Below are 14599 nucleotides of genomic sequence, written 5' to 3'. Positions count from 1 at the left end.
AGCTGAAACTCCAGTACTTTGGCCACCTCATGCGAAGAGTTGACTCATTGGAAAAGACTCTGAGGCTGGGAGGGATTGGGGGCAGGAGGAGAAGGGGACGACAGAGGATGAGATGGCTGGATGGCATCACTGATTTGATGGACGTGAGTCTGGGTGAACTCCGGGAGTTGGTGATGGACAGGGAGGCCTGGTGTGCTGCGATTCATGGGGTCGCAAAGAGTCGGACATGACTGAGCGACTGAACTGACTGAGTGACTGACCATGGTATCTCAATGGTATTTTAAAGTCCTTTCCTTTTCAGGAATTTTAATTTTTTAAATTTTGTTTCATTTTCACTTATTATTTGTCCCCTGAGGGGGCAACCAGTCTTTTGTTTTGTTCATTTGTATGTAAAACACCCTGTGGTAAGACTGATTAGAAGGCATGTTGGGAAAGCGCCTGAGGATTTTTAATTATGGAAAAGAAGCTTCATAATGTTCAATAAGAGTCTCAACTCAGAGGTTGGGCCAATTTTCATTTACATTCTTAAGGGTAAATGAAAGGATAGAAAGGACATATCTCAAGCAGGGTGTGCTTCTCTCATGTATCACATAGGAGAACTTTCCTTTTCTTTCTCCACAGAAACATAGAATTGCACACTGCAAGACTTCGGAAATAACTCATCTGCTGAATTTTGAGAGTGACGAAGCTGAAGATTCTACTGAGGTGCCTGAACTGCTGGGACCATTTAAGTGTCCCAAAGACCTAGAAATGGCGATGCCTGAAAGTCAAGATGACTGGTCCAAGGAAGACATTATGCAGTTACTGGAATGTATGGAGAAAAACATTCCATCCAACGACAGGCACACATTCAAAGTGACCCAGTCAGTGATGGACTGGGGTAAAGTAGCTTTTAAAGATTTTTCTGGGGAAATGTGCAAACTCAAATGGTTAGAGATTTCCTATAACTTGAGAAAGTTCCGCACTTTGAAAGAATTAATCTTGGAGGCTAAGGAAAACATTAACAATTCCAAAAGAAAAAAACACAAGAAACATCCTGATTTACCCAAGAAGCCCCTGACAGCTTACCTCCGCTTTTTAAAAGAGATGAGACCTCAGTACCTCCAAAAACACCCCAAGATGAGCAACCAGGAGCTGATCAAAGTTCTGTCTGAGGAATACAGGAAGCTGCCAGAACAGCTCAAGCTGAAATACAGTCAAGATTTCCAGAAAGAGAAACAGGAGTTTCAGGAGAAAATGACTCTGTTCAGAGAACAGCACCCTGAACTTGTCCAGAACTCCAAGAAACCTAATGTCCCCAAAGGAAGTCAAAGCAAAGTGCCAAAGAAGTTTCAGGAACATGTCCAAAAAGTGAAGCCTCCCCCAGAAAACCATTTACCCGTGAAATGGAAATTCCACGGAGAGCCTGAGAAGCCACCGATGAATGGCTATCACAAGTTCCACCAGGATCTCTGGTCGAGCAGGGAGCTGAAAGTGGTGCCCCCGAGGGAGCGCATGGTGGAGATCAGTAGACGCTGGCAGAGGGTCCCCCAGGACCAGAAGGAGCTTTATAAGAAGCAGGCAGAGGAACTGCAGACACAGTACAAGGTGGACCTTGATCTCTGGCTCAGGACTCTGTCTCCTGAAGAATATGCTGCTTACAGAGAGGTGACCTGTGCTAAGCCTAAGAACATGAGTATGATGGGGGGCCCGAACCCCAAGATTAGAAGGATGGGTCTGCAGTCCCCATCATCAGGGAATTTGCAAGGAAGGCTTAAAGAGGACCCGGTGTTTCAGGCTGCAGAGTTAGCATCATCAGACACGACTGGAGAACATTCTCCTACCTCAGGGAGATCAGAGGAAAAGGAGGAAGATGCAGAGGGGGATGCCACTAAGTCCTCAGACCAGTGCAGAGAAGATGAAGACTGCAAATTTGAAAGCACTGGGGATGAAGATAAAGATTGTGATGTTGAGAGTACTGTCTGTAACTCACCTTCCTAAGGGGACTCCTCTGACTCAGACTCCAAAATTATTTTTTTATCCCTTAAATGGTGGAACAAAGGACTTTGCAGCAAAACTCTAGGGAATCTAGAGTTACCAAAGGGAGTGGAGTCTCCTCCTTGCCCATTTCCCTCCCTCTTTTCCTTGCTTCTTTCTTTCTTTCCTTTCCCTTCCTCCTCCATATAAAGTAGGATAGGTTGGGAAGAAGAGAACTTGAGAAGTATTCACTGCATCAGGTCCATATACATGAAAGGAGGGGATATTGCTGGGAGAATAACTGTAAATATGAACTAGCATTGCTCCAACCTCCAATACCACCCACCCCTCCTCCTGCAAACCAGGATATATTTGAAAATCTGTTTAAGGTTAATGCCCTCTCATTATACTTTCTTTTTTTTCCCCTGAAAGTTCCTGGCTTCTTTCGTTTTTTTTGTTTTGTTTTGTTTTCATGAAAACTTGCATTTACTAAGTAGTTGCATCTTTTATAGTGTTAATTTTGTTGCTAAAAATCTTAGAGGTTTATTTTATTGTTCATAACTGTGTTTCTTGGTAAACAATTATAATACCAGAAATAATGATAATATTTATACTTGTTATACTGAAATTTATATCATACTATGTCTTGCCATATGTCTAAAACGATGTTAAAAGTAAAGATACGTTATTGTCCTGACTGTGACTTTAAAGCTGATGCTTCAAAGCATTAAGGCAGGATTTCCCCTGATGATGCCTGGAGACTGAGTCCTAGTACCTGCTGCTCTTGAGCTTCCAGGAGCACTTCCAGCCCTGTGCATGCACTGCTTGAAGGCCATGTTCTCCTTCAAGCTACCGCAACCCACTGAAGCCCGAACACACCTGCAGCTTGGCTCCCTGCTGTTTCTTCACACTGAGAACAGAGAGCAGGCAGGTAGCCACCTGGAGAGGGCAGGCTGACATTACAGCAAAACCCGCTGTTTCAAAGATGCTAAATCTGAAGCAGCAAGGCTTTTGTCTGAATTATGCTATCAAGAGACTTCCATTGATTCAGGAAAGTCTCTGCTGTGAGAAGCAATCTAGATCTCACGCAGACCCTGTCCTGGCACTGCCGCTTGGCCTTCCAGCTTACACGACTGCACACACTTGAGAAGGACCCCCCATCAGCCTGCAGCCTCCTGCGTGTGGGGCTGCGTACGCCTAGGTGGTCGGATCTGAGTACACATGGGCGCTGTTCCCGCTCAGCAAGGGATGCGGCTGCTGTTGCAGGAAGTCCACCCACTGTTGAACCTCCGTGTACAGATAGTAGAGGACCCGCAAGGGAACCCCACTCAGAAAGTCTGTGTACCTTCTTCCTGGTGCTCCAGGTAGGTGCTCCTGATGCCAGGCAGGTAAAGGGCATGAGCAGCAACAGCAATGCATCTAGACCATCTCCACATTGCACACGAAGAGATCCTGCTGATCCAGCAAACCCACCGACCTCTTCCACCCGACATCCAAGGAACACGTGTGCGCACTTGTCAAATGGAGACTGTGATGCGCTCCTTTCAAGCCAGCTACCGAGAGAAGGTGCGGAAACACACAGACTTGTCCTCATGGCTGGAGAAGCTTAAAATGCTCGATTGCAGCCCATCCTGTCCTCCTTCCAAAAAATCCTGTGTAAGTACACCAGCACGTGTAGGCTGGGCAGAGTTTACAGGCCACTGGGCTGCAGGAGATCTCCCAGGTCTGTTGGCTGCGCCGGCACCGCGACCCCCGCCTTCCGACCCTCCTAGCCGCAGAACTCAGCTGCGTACCCTGCGGGGCCTGGCCTGTGTCTCTGCCAACGGCATGGACAGCGCTGAAGTCCAGTTCACCACAGCTTTGAGGCTCACTAATGACTGGGAGCTGTGGGCCTTCATCGTCACCAGCCTGGTGAGTGGGTATATGAAGGAGGGAAACAGACACCCAGAGGGAACTGAACAGTTCGCTGGAGAGGGTCAGTCCAGACCACAGCCTCGCTGTCAGCTCCTACTACCTCTGAGTGTGTGGCTTTTTTTTACCTGTGTGTGCTCTTCTCCTTCTTCCAGAGCCGATACAAGGAGGTCAGACACACTCTACATTATGTTTATCTCTCTATGTTTAAGCCTTTCTTTGCTTCTAAGGCATTTTGTATGTAGAGCAGTTTAAATAAGAACCTTAACATTTAACATCTGTTTTGATATTAAAGTGCTTGTAGTGACCATTCTGTTATCTGTATACATGTAAAGTTAGGGACAAGCTCTTAAATTTACAGTTAGAAATTCAGTGTGTGCCTGTGTGCTCAGCCACTTAGTTGGGTCCAACTCTTTGTGACCCTCTGGACAGTAGCCTGTGAGGGTCCTCTGGAATTTTTCAGGAAGAATACTGGAGTGGGTTGCTATTTCCTCCTTCAGGTGATCTTCCTGATCCAGAGATCGAACATTCTCCTGCATTGGCAAGTGGATTCTTTACCACTGAGCCACCTGGGAAGCCACCCCCAAAATTCAGTACTTGATATTTAATATTCCACTCTAGCTTCACAGAGGCCAACGCAAGTGTACATGCATGCGTGCATTTGTGTGAACTTTGAGCCTCCCCTTCACCTTTCAGTTATGTAAAGCTGTTGTAAATACCATCCCAATTCAGTGCCTCAAAGTTTTTTAATCATAAGAATTTAAAACAGACAGCAAGCAAGCCCCCAGGGAGCCATTACAGCTAGCCTCATACAGCTAAAGTGAAGGTGAAAATTTCTCAGTCATGTCCGACTCTTTGCGACCCCATGAACTGTAGCCCACCAAGCTCCTCTGCCCATGGAATTCTCCAGGCCAGGATACTGGAGTGGGTAGCCATTCCCTTCACTAAGTGTTTAGGAAAAACAGATAAATAAAACTTCAAAGCTTTACAGGAATGTGAGGAGGCGGCAGAAAGATTCCTGTGGGGAGGTGAACCACTGAAAGCTAGTCAGCCCCTTTGTGTGCGCCTCCCACTTCTTCCGACTGGTTGGGGTGGCCCTCAGGGCCTGCGGTTCTGGAGGTGCTGGTCCAGGAGGTGTCACGCTCTGTCACAGACCCAGAGCTGCCTCCCCCCGTTGTTGAGTCCTGACAGTCACCATGAGTGAGGCTCTGGGGTCAGCACTCCTTGTCCAACTTACTGGGAATACAGGCAGGGAAATTGGAAAGAGCTGCCTGGCGCGGTGGGTAAATCTGTTCGCTGCATGGTTTTTGTCTCCTTAAAGGGTTTTTTAAAATAAGTATTGGGTTGGCCAAAAAGTTCATTTGGGTTTTTCCACAACAGCTTATGGAAAAGCCTGAACGAATTTTTTGGCCAACTCTATATGTTTGGCATTATTGTTGCTGTTCACTCACTGTGGTGTCCGACTCTTTGCGACCCTGTGGACTGCAGCACGCCAGGCTTCCCGGTCTTTCACTATCTTCTGGAGTTTGCTCAAATTCATGTCCATTATGTCACGTTTGGCAAGCTGTCTTTTAATGGGTTTGTAATGTCTCATGTTTTTAGCAGCCTGTATCTGCAGCTGGTGCTTTTAATTAGGAAAAAAATTGTAAATAAAAAACATTGTTTAAAAGACATAACCATAGAACACAACTTCTCACTTGTGGATTTTTTTCTGTGTATTCCAAGTAAGATAACTTGAAGCAGCCAAAAAGTAAAGTGAAGTACTTCTTTTTTTCCCCCATCTAGATCCTTGTAGGTGCTTTTGTTATTGTGGTAAATATAAAAACACACTTTCATTCTCATGACTATGAAGAAATATCTGTACTTAAATGAATTCTAAATGGTTGAAATGCTGAATGTATTTGGAAAACCATGCTGCAAATTATATGATTTGCTTCTCTGCTCAATATGAAATTTGTGAAATTAGCGCCAAAGACATGATTATTTTTATTTCAAATAGCAGGTAATATAGGGGACTCTTGCTATTAAGATGTAGTAAGGTTTTTTGAAGAAAAGTTAAATTTTACCTAACCTCCTCCTCCTTCTGCCTCTGTAACTCAGCTTGCCCCTTGCAAAGTCTAGATCACATAGGTCACATAGTCTCAGAAAGTGGGGACTTGCAATACTAGGAACTGGACTTTACTCACTCACCCTTGTCCTACTCTTTGCAGTCACCCAGCCCGCAATCCTGCTTAATCATGCCTGTCCAGGTCAGACATCACCCTCCCCATGCTGACCATTGTTTCCGTGTGTGAAACACCTTGTTTAAACCAGCCTATTAGCAGCTAGTGTTGCCTACTACACTCTGTCTATAAAAACTCTGTAATCCCTTTGTTCAGGGCTCAGAGCTTGGAGTGTTAACTCCTCTGTGCCCATTGGTGTAATAAACCTGAGTTTTCCAACTCTCCGAGTGTGGTGCTTGGTTTCTTGAATGCTGGTTTCGGCAACATTTCAACATGAGCTAGAGAGTACGTTTAAAGAACCAGTATTGAAAAACTTATCAATATATATTTAGGAAGTATCTTTAGTGTTAGAAATACAATGGTGACTATGTAATTCAGTGTGGGGCAAAAATATTTAAATTAAAAGAAATGCTCTATTGTGTGATCGGAAAATGGGAACAGACATGCTCCCTGTCATACCATCCCATCCTTCATGCCCAGGTGATAATCCTAAATTAAAATAATAAAAAAGAGTAACATACCACCAGTATGATTGCAATGCCCACAATCACCCCCACACTTATAATATCTACGCTTAACAGAGCCTCCAACATACAAATACACTTAAGCTCAATGTGTGTAATCTACTTAGTTTTTGACATCCACTTTCAAATCTTGAAAACTTAAACTTTTAGACTCTAGTCCCTAACTTTTACTGCAAAACTCCTTTCCAATAAGGAGTATTTATTTATTAATTTCTTCAGGCAAAGATTTGTCCAGTGCCCCTCATGAAGCACTTTCTTTTTATTATTGTAGACAAAAAGGACCTGCTAATTCTGGATTCTCTGAAAGAAATGCTTATCCCAGTCTCCAGGTCAGTGGAGATTTCCCTGCAAATCGGTTTTTGCTCTGAGGGTGAATAGATGTGTAGGACAGAGTAGTTTTCAAGGAAGGAGGAGAAGGTTGGGGGCTGACCTGGATCTGGTTAGAGACCAGGTCTGTCCATCCTGTTTAAGCCCTGGGGGGCAGGAAATGGGAAGCACATGGTCATATTTTGTTGAGTCCAGCAAGCTCACAACACAGGTGAATAACCATTTCATATACTCCAGACAAATGGCTATAATGGAAGATTTCACTGTCAAGATGTTAGAAACCAACAAAAGTTGGCAGTTAGCACCTGCTTTATAATGTAGAACTAAAAAGGAGGGTCCATTACAGTAGAAAGAGCCTAAAGACAATGAAGTATTCTTTTGCAGCACTGGACAAGGGCTCCGCCAGAGAAGCAGTCCTGAGCACCCCGTCTGGGCCGTGACTCAGCCTCCTCACCTGTGGCCAGTGCAGATGAAGGGCCTGACAGGGAAAGTGCACATGCTATCATTGTACCTCCAAAGGAGGGAATGCTTGGCAACATCCACAAAACTTACATTCCCTCTGTCACAATCAAGGAACACCCCAACCCTGCCCAGAGGTCTCTCTATGTACAGAGGCGTGGTGGGGGCGGTGGTCCAGAGTTGGTAATGGTCATCCTGCTTCACACACACAAGGAGAACGTTGTCCCTGTTGGACTCGTCCAGTATGCCATCGTCCTTCCTTATCCAGGAATCCTTACAGAAGCCTACAGCCCAGTCCCAAGAGCTGTCCACAAGCGTCTACCAGAACTGTTTTCTGGAGGTGAAGCTCTGGGCTCCCCATGAGGCAAAATACTTCAATGTTCCACCATCCAAAGATGCATGGAGGCTGTCATGTTCATACTTCAGACTTCTTGCATCATCGAACAACCTGATGTGCTGACTGCTTACTTCATTACTGAGTGAAAAAGTTACTGTGGAGAGATGAGAGAATATGCCAGTCAAAATTAATATTAAAATAAAATGACCTATGAGAGAGGAGGGTTTATGTAGAATCTCATTGGGTGAAAAGTCTTAAGGTTATTAGAAAGGTAGTTTTAACTGGAAAACATTGGATTCAAACGTTGCCAGGATATCTGCCAAGGAAATAGATTATTAGTTACCATGGAAAAAACTGCTTAAAAACTCAGAGATTATAAACAATAGGGAGGTCATGTCTACTTCTGGCTGGGTACTTTTTATTCCATCTAAAAGACTGGACAACAGGCATTGACCATCTCCAAGACCATGACAATATACCTTATCTCCACCTCCATTACTTCTGCTCAAGGGAAAAAAAAATACATTGTAGAATAGAGAATTTGTGATCATTCTTCCATTTCAGTTAAATTAGCAAGTGGACATTGAGGAAACAAAACCTAAGTATGGCTTCTTAAAAGTGATTTCCTTATAGGCTTTTTTCTGCTTTTGATCTATGGTTCCAGCCTAAGGTCTAGTCTTCCACTTCCTGACCTGGTCACCCTCCAGGCTGAAGTTTATCATGGAACTCTGTGGGGCCCATCCACCAACCATTTGCTTTCTTGTGGTTTCCATACTTTTTTGAGGCTTATATGTTTGTTCATATCATATCAATGGGAAAACATATCATACATTCAATTGCTAAGAAACTTTCTCTATGTAACTGCACTTAAACTCTGAAACTGGAATACCCTGGATTAATAAGCAGCTTTCAGTGAACAACCCACATGGTAGGTGATGATATTTTTAGGGATCCAGGAGCCATTTTGGAGTATGTCCGTTTCTTCATTATACAAATTATTCAAATTTATAAGTAATTGATGAGGCAAGAATCGCATCAAGCACCAGCCTGGGTATATTCTGTAGAGGGTTTTAGTGATTGTAGGCTGTTCTGCACAAGCTGAGACATGAAGAGGGAAAGACTGTCTACAGAAACCAACACTGAGGGACCCTACAGGGCAGACACATCGGTGGGGTGATACTCTGGAAGCGGCTGAGCCAGTCCATCAGCCCGGCCATAGGTCATGCAGGGAGTTCTGGGAGCAGAGGCTGAGGCACGTGCAGCTGTGCTGACTCACTCCTGTAAGAGGGAGATGTGGTTCATCCTTCTGCTGCCCAGGGCTTCTTAAATACAGCCTTTAGGATAAGACAGCATCCTTCAGCTCAACTTTCTTCATCTAAATCCTTTTCCCACAAGCATGGGATAGGATCAGGCTATTCTTGGGAAATTTTTTTCTCATTTTTCTCATGGTCTGTTTTCACCCCCGTTTCCCAGAGGTACTTACCTTTCTCACCTAATGCCTGGAAATACTAGGCCTTGAGCTTCAACATGTTTATGATCTTGAAATTTAAATCAGTAAAAACTGGCCTTTTGGAAAAGTCTGCATTGGGCATGGCAACATATACCTCCCTCAGCCACAGGAGCAAAATATGCTATTAATTACTTCAATTCAAGTATAACAGGAAATCATATTCAACAAAACAGACACCGATATGTGCATGTTAAGTGAAGTGAAATGAAGTCGCTCAGAATGTCCGACTCTTTGCGACCCCATGCTCATGTTAAGTTGCGTCCAATTCTGTGTGACCCTATGGATTGTAGCCCTCCAGGCTTCTCTGTCCATGGGATTCTCCAGGCAAGAATACTGGAGTGGGTTGCCATGCCCTCTTCCAGGGGATGTTCCCAACTCAGGGATCGAACCTGCATCTCTTGTGTCTCCTGCATTGGCAGGCGGGTTCTTTACCACTAGCGCCACCTGGGGAGCCCCATAGACACATATACACACAAGCAATGTAGTATTGTCTGGCACACTATGTGTTCCCTTTGTTAAATGCAGCTCGATCTCTTACACAGCCCTCACAGTGCCATCATCAGCATTGCAAGATCAGACTTACCATTTCAGTTTGTCTCCCAATTCCTGTCAAAAATAAAATAAGGAAACATAAGACTAGACTTCTTCATAAATAGCCAACCAGTATTTGGGTTGGGGAAAACTTCAGAAAAGTTCTTATCACTACCATGAGAAAACAGTCAGGACACCCATTGTCTTTTTTCTCCCCAAAGCAAATTGGCACAGCATGTTGAGATAATCCAAATTCTCGGTAAATTAAGAAATTTGGAGGGCAATGAAGAGAGAGAAGTACAAGGGTAGTGAGTGGACAACCCTCAGCTCTCTGTAAATTGATGTTTCCTAGGGCTTGTCCTAAAAGTTTAATATGCCCCAAACTAAAGGCAACTCAAACCTGGGATATTCCAACAGGAGGTGAAAACTTATGAATGTGTCTAAAATTTCCCCCATTGCCCAACTGGAGATCAAAACATTGAATGGCAGTATAAACATTGTTCCCTTCTGGTTTTTACAGAATCAAATTACAAAAGGAGATTTTGAGAAGGGAGTATTCCCTGAGGAGTCTCCATCTTCACAATTCTGCAAAGCTTGCTCAATCATGATTTGCACGAGTTGCACTTTCTCTATAGTATTGCCCACTAGGAGAGACTCCCACCTTATAATGCAAGAGATGAAAAAATAGACCCCTGGTACCATCTAATGGGCATCAAAGCTGTGAGCTTCAGACAATACATTTTCAGTCCTTGGTCCTTACCTGGAGCAGCTCCACATTTGGTTTATAGGACATTTTTCTTGAATTCTTTCTATATTACTTTCAGATCTGTCTTCTTTCCAATCAGTTCCTTTTGTTTCTTTCTGATTTGCTTACAAATCTTTTGGCCTTCTTTTGTAATAAACCCTTTGTAGTAATTTTCTCCCTCCTGAAGAATTAGAGTTACCATCTGATAATCATGTCTCCATATCCATTAACGTCAAACAGTTGGGAGAGGGGTTTCAACAGCATTTAATTTGCACTGACTCATTCTGTCTTCCAAGAAGCTATGCCCATCTTAAATTCATATCTTCCCTCTTCTCAGAAATCAAACTTTTCCCTCTTTCCTTCACTTATTTTTCATGGTTTTTGACTAGGTAAAGAGTCAAACCCACCCTTTTCTCAAATAACTTCCATCCATTTCATACAGATGTTTCTGAAACATCTGGAGAAAATCTTTTCATGGGTCATTTCTTTCATATGCCTCCTATCAAATCTATCAGACCCATGCAAGCAATTGAAATCTATGGGTAATTCATACATCATGTGCATTTTCCTGATTTCAATGTTAAGTAGTAAACTGATGCCTCATCTTAAACCTGCCAAACTCCATAGCCTGCCTTCTCTCTGGGCAGCTATGTTCCATTTTATCCTCAGGGTGGGTATCCTAAGGAACGATCTTCAGATTTTCATCTACTGCCTTCAAGGAGATGTTCATCCTCCCAGTCTTTCTTTCTGCCCTCCTTTTCTCTACAAACAGGTTCTGTAAGGTCACAGGCTCCTACCTACACTGTTTAGAAGGTCATTCATCCTCATTCCATTGCATATTCCTTCCCAGCATTGATGGATTCTCTCTCTCACTCTTTATCTGATTCTCTTTATTCCTTTCCCTCCTGAGGTTTGTCTTTAACATGTCACATTTTCTGCTTACTCTCTAGATAGTGAGCTGTCACTCTTCACCATGATACTCACACCCCTTAAATTGCTGTTCAGTTTCCTTTGTATCTACCTGAGCTCAGGTACTAATCAGATTGAAAATACCTGTGGTTCTCAATAACCTGTCCCTTACTTTCTAGAATGTACAACTTATACAGAAATCTGTGCCTGAAATAACCCATAAATTTTTAAATGCCCCCTTGATCTTCAGAATGAGAACTGATCTTAAACCTGAGAAGTTTCCCCTGAGATCCTGAATCCCGGGTGTGGGGTCGTCCACGTCCCGTCATGTCCTCCATCTCAGCACTTGTGCTGCATTCTTCTAATGGATCTTTTGCTGTAGTTCCTGATCCATTAGATTCCAAAAAGTCCAAGAGGCTTGGAATTGTAGGTTGAAATGGTACATGGGATATTATTCTAAATAGTGTTCGACCCATTCTCTGAATTTTTTAGCACATGATTATTTCACCTCAAACTATTAAGGGACAAGTTTCTAGCATGTCTACTTTATCTTTTGCAAAGAGAAATGCATTCTCCTATTTACCATCCAAGCGTCAGTTTTTTTGCCATATTTTTTGAGGTTTCTTTCAACATCTTGTGTCTTTTCCCATAAAGATCCCATTTGGTTTGCCAGCTTCTCCTGTAAAAGAATTGAATTCTAGCACCAGAAAAGATTGAGGTTTCAGACTCCAAATGAGGGAGTGTACCAGGGAATGTCAGATACAGGAACTGGAGGAAGACTAGCAAGGCCATAACAGATCACCACATTTCCTTGTTCTTCCTCACTAATGATCAATTTCAAGAAATTCAATTTCAAGAATTTCAATTCCGCACCACAGAACCACACCAAGGGAATCATCTGTCTAGGGAAAGGAACAAGGTTTTGTTGAAGATAGCTAGTTTTCAGATACTGTGGCATCTTGTAACCAGAGTTTGATTCTAGTGATGCTTGTCCCCTGCTAATTCCAATGTACTGTATCTTCCTTCATTGTCCAGGGTTAGGAAACCAGGATCCAATGGCAAAGACTTTTTACACTTGTAGATTTTGGAGTCAAAGACTCTGCTCAAAATGAAGGCTTTATAGAGCCTTGAGCATAATAATGTGTCATCCAAATAATCACGGGGGCTTCCCGGTGGCTCAGCAGTAAAGAATCCACATGCCAATGCAGGAGATGTGGGTTCAACCCCTGGGTCAGGAAGATCCCCTGGAGAAGGAAATGGCAACCCACTCCAGTATTCTTGCCTGGGAAATGCCATGGACTGAGGAGCCTGGTGGGCTACAGTCCATGACATCACAAAGAGTCAGACATGACTTTACAACAAATTGACTTCATAACCAAGCCAGTGGATACAAGTTCCATAAAGGCAGGTGGGCTGTGGCATTTTCTTCACAACTTTATCACTGCTAACTAGATTTGTACTGGCACTCAGTAAAGAGAAGTTTCAGTCATCATCATGATCATAATATCCTTTTAGTCTCTTAGGTGTACCATCCCCAAGCTTCCTAAGTGCTCTCAGAGGCCATCACTCACCTAGGATTCCTCAGCAGCCTCTGTGAGTCTTGTGCTCCTGACCTTGAGAGCAGACCAAACAGAGCAAGCTCTTGTCAGCTTCACAGAAGATCGTCTTTGTCTGCTTGTGGGTCGCACACAGGTGTTCCTCACACTTCAGGAATTGCCTGAGGTTGGCTTTTCTGACAGTGGACACCAGAGTCTTCAGAAGAAAGCTGGTTTTGAGGTTTGTCTGTTCTGATCGTTGTCTGTATACAGGACAACTGGCAGGGACTTTGGCTTGTTCCCAGAAAAGACAAAGACAGGACCTACAGAAGCTGTGCCCACAGCCTATGGTGACTGGGTCTAGAAGGAAATTCAGGCAGACAAGGCAGGTGAGCTCCTTCTGGAAGGCTTCTGGGATTTCTGAGTCCATTTTCCTGAGGGAAGAACATCAGGAGTTTATTCCTTTTTCCCCAAGACATAAAGGAACAAACAAATTAGACTCAGGGGATGACTCAACTGTGGAATTGTATTGGGAACAGAAGAGACTGGAGTTTGCTTTGACGAAAATGGAAAACTGAGACACAAAGAGAGCTCTCAAGAGCTGCAGGAAATTTTCTCGACTGCCAAACAAACACTATATACTTCCTGCCCCCTTTTCCTCTACCTAGAGGAGAACTTCAATTTTGTTGGGGTCTTATTTTCCTCTAAGTAGCATGAGCTTCAGGAGTTCGACTTAATTTCTAGCTCTTTGTTATGGGTCTTGATTGCCCTAAACAGTCAATCACAATACTTGTGCCAGTCATTGATTTAGCACGTGATACTTGACTAAATTTGTATTTTATTCTTTCCTGTGATTGTCAGTATTCCTGTGATTGAATGCCCTTTGTTTTATGTCAATCTAAATTCACATCCACAATCACTTTTTTTCTCTCCAAAACACTTTCTGAATACATTCAGAGTTAATGAAGATGAAACTGCTGTTGCTGCTGCTGAGTAATTTTGTCAAATAGGATCCTATGTAACAGAAACTACTGCATTGCAGGCAGATTCTTTACCTCTGAGCCACCAGGGAAGCCCTTCATGAATCGTAACATATACTAATTCCATATACTGATTGGTTGCCTTTGCCTTCCTGTTTAATCTGTATCATACTCATTAATCAAACCAAAACTGAAACCATAGGGTTATATCTTCCAAGTCTTTAAAACTATTATCAGACACCCCTTTCATCTTGTGGTAAGATGCAGTTTGCATGTAATGGTGATAATCAGCAGCAAAAACCAAATCATACTCTTTAAAACTGACTTTGCTAAAATATCGGATCCTTGTGTCTGTGCTAGTTAAGTACAGACATTCCTCAGACGTCCCAAGTGTCACTTTTCTGCCTGCTAAATTATTTCTTAGTTTCTTTAAAATTTCAGCCATAAAAACTCACATTTCTGAAGAGAAAACAGTTACTTCACTTTAAAATAATATTTTTCTCAAATTATTGCATTCCTTACCTACTTCAATAGAATACAGTAGTGGACAATATTATCTCTCCTGTGTATACAGGCACACTCCATTTTTAAAATAGACCATTTTAGGTATTACACATGGAGATAAATAGCTCTAAAAATTATTTTTAGGATCT

General features: G+C 43.0%; 1 protein-coding gene and 1 pseudogene across 1 annotated transcript; both read left to right on the top strand.

Moving 5' to 3' along the window:
* Positions 1-738: 738 nt before the first annotated feature.
* LOC113886089 (upstream-binding factor 1-like protein 1) lies at positions 739-1980 on the top strand. Its single transcript, XM_027532020.1, has one exon. The coding sequence runs from the start codon at positions 751-753 to the stop codon at positions 1978-1980; it is 1230 nt and encodes a 409-aa protein (XP_027387821.1). The 5' UTR covers positions 739-750.
* A 641-nt stretch (positions 1981-2621) lies between these two features.
* Positions 2622-3976, top strand: LOC113886088 (annotated as a pseudogene).
* The last annotated feature ends 10623 nt before the right edge of the window (positions 3977-14599 follow it).

This window comes from Bos indicus x Bos taurus, chromosome 29 (assembly GCF_003369695.1).
Source record: "Bos indicus x Bos taurus breed Angus x Brahman F1 hybrid chromosome 29, Bos_hybrid_MaternalHap_v2.0, whole genome shotgun sequence".
NCBI classification, from domain to species: domain Eukaryota; kingdom Metazoa; phylum Chordata; class Mammalia; order Artiodactyla; family Bovidae; genus Bos; species Bos indicus x Bos taurus.
Note: the sequence above shows the minus strand (reverse complement) of the source record. Positions and strands in the feature narration are given on the sequence as shown.

Coding starts and splice junctions, on each gene's coding strand:
- LOC113886089 (XM_027532020.1), top strand. CDS start 751: ATGGCGATGCCTGAAAGTCAAGATGACTGGTCCAAGGAAGACATTATG.